The 1778-nt window shown below is 50.1% G+C and overlaps 1 protein-coding gene across 1 annotated transcript; it reads left to right on the top strand.

Moving 5' to 3' along the window:
- Positions 1-424: 424 nt before the first annotated feature.
- On the top strand, positions 425-1534 carry LOC122547895 (E3 ubiquitin-protein ligase TRIM39-like; the record flags this gene model as incomplete). The annotated part of the gene is made up of 1 exon (XM_043686458.1): positions 425-1534. A coding segment is annotated over one exon (576 nt), but the record flags the coding sequence as incomplete, so codon positions are not given.
- Positions 1535-1778: the final 244 nt, after the last annotated feature.

The following is a 1778-nucleotide window of genomic DNA, read 5'->3' as shown; positions in this document are numbered from 1 at the left end:
GCTCGAAGGGCTGAATGGCCTACTCCTGCACCTATTGTCTATTGTCTATTGTCTCACCCTCTACCCCACATCACCTCACTCTCCCCCTCTCTTTAACCTTCCCCTCCCTCCTGCGATAGGGTTAATGTTCGGGTTCTGTTCTTTCTGTGCACTTAATTTCCCCACTCACTTCCCTCCAAATGAACCCTGTCATCTCTCTCACTCCTCCCTCCATCCCTCCTCCTTACCCATCCCTCCTCCTTATTCCTCCACTCATCACTCACTATACTCTTTCTCCCTCCCTCACTCCACTTTCCTTATCTCCTCCCCTTGTTCAAATTCTCTTTTTCCAGACTCTCTTCATCTTCCCTTCTCTCCCATCCCCCTCCATCGCTCAACCCCTCACTTCCTGCTCCCCTTGCTCACCCTCCCTCCCTCTCTCTGACGATGTTATTTGATCTCTCCCCCAGCTCCAGCCTCTCTGAATCTGGATCCGAACACAGCGAATCCCTGGCTCATCCTGTCTGAGGACCGGACCAGTGTGAGACTCGGAGACACAGAGCAGCCGTTCCCTGACTCCCCGGAGAGATTTGATTCCTGGACCTGTGTCCTGGGATCAGAGGAATTCACATCAGGGAGACATTACTGGGAGGTGGAGGTGGGGGAGAAGACGGAGTGGGGTCTGGGAGTGGCCCGAGAGTCTGTGGAGAGGAAAAGGGAGATCATCCCGAGCCCGGAGACCGGATTCTGGATTGTGGGGCTGTTTCCCGGAGATGGATATTTTGCCGCCACCTCCCGCTCACTGACCCCCTTCTCCCCGAGTGTGAATCCCTGGAAGATCGGGGTTTTCCTGGACTATGAGGGTGGACAGGTGTCATTTTACAATGCGGACACCATGTCCCATCTCCACACTTTCACCCACACTTTCACTGAGGGGGTCTTTCCCTTCTTCTGTCCGGGATTGAATGACGACGGGAAAAACTCCGCCCCGCTGACAATCTGCGGGATTAAAGGGCACTGACAGATCCATCCCATAATTTCACCCCGTCCCCCTGCTTCCTGACAGCTGTAAACTGATGGGGGTCGGTCTCAGTCTGGGGTAGACAAGAAACAAACAGAAGCTCAATTGTAGAGAGGGACTGACTGGGTAGAGTGAGCTGTGAGCTGCAGGAACCCCGGGACCTTCCTGCCTGTAATGTTGCTCCACAGGCGGGAGGTGGCGCTACATGACGGTGCTGGGGATGTGTCAGTCAGTGATTCTCAGAATGGGCTCAGGGGAGTCTTTCCAAGGGGAACACCAAATCATTTCACTGCAGGGTCAGTGGAGTCTTTCCTGGGGGCGACCAAATCATATGCCTGCGGGGTTAGTGGGGTCTTTCCAGGGGGACTGGGCTCAGTCAAAATAAATATGTCAGACTGATCTTCTTTCGACTTCCATCATGTGTCAGTAATGTACATGAATTAGTAACATCGCGAAACTGATCTTGTTTTGCTCAGGTTTGTAACTATTGTCCAGAATGTTGCTGCTCTTTCATAAAATTGGAAAATTTGAAAACCTCAGATTTGAACTGATTATTTATGTCATGATCAGATTATATTTAACCATGTTTGAAATCGTTCAGTTGGTACATACTGCAATGTAGTTGGAGTCACTGCTATTGCATATCCCTGAGTTATTGCTCTCTCATCATTATCTACAGTGAAATAATCCTTAAGTCACCACAACAAAAATGTCTGTTTGATAAAAATCCTTACTCTCGCACTCTGTGCACAGAACCTATACAGATTTTGTCACTGTT

The sequence above is a fragment of the Chiloscyllium plagiosum genome, unplaced genomic scaffold, assembly GCF_004010195.1.
Source record: "Chiloscyllium plagiosum isolate BGI_BamShark_2017 unplaced genomic scaffold, ASM401019v2 scaf_4554, whole genome shotgun sequence".
NCBI lineage: Eukaryota > Metazoa > Chordata > Chondrichthyes > Orectolobiformes > Hemiscylliidae > Chiloscyllium > Chiloscyllium plagiosum.
The sequence above is the reverse complement of the archived record's forward strand: the minus strand, read 5'-3'. Positions and strand labels throughout refer to the sequence as shown.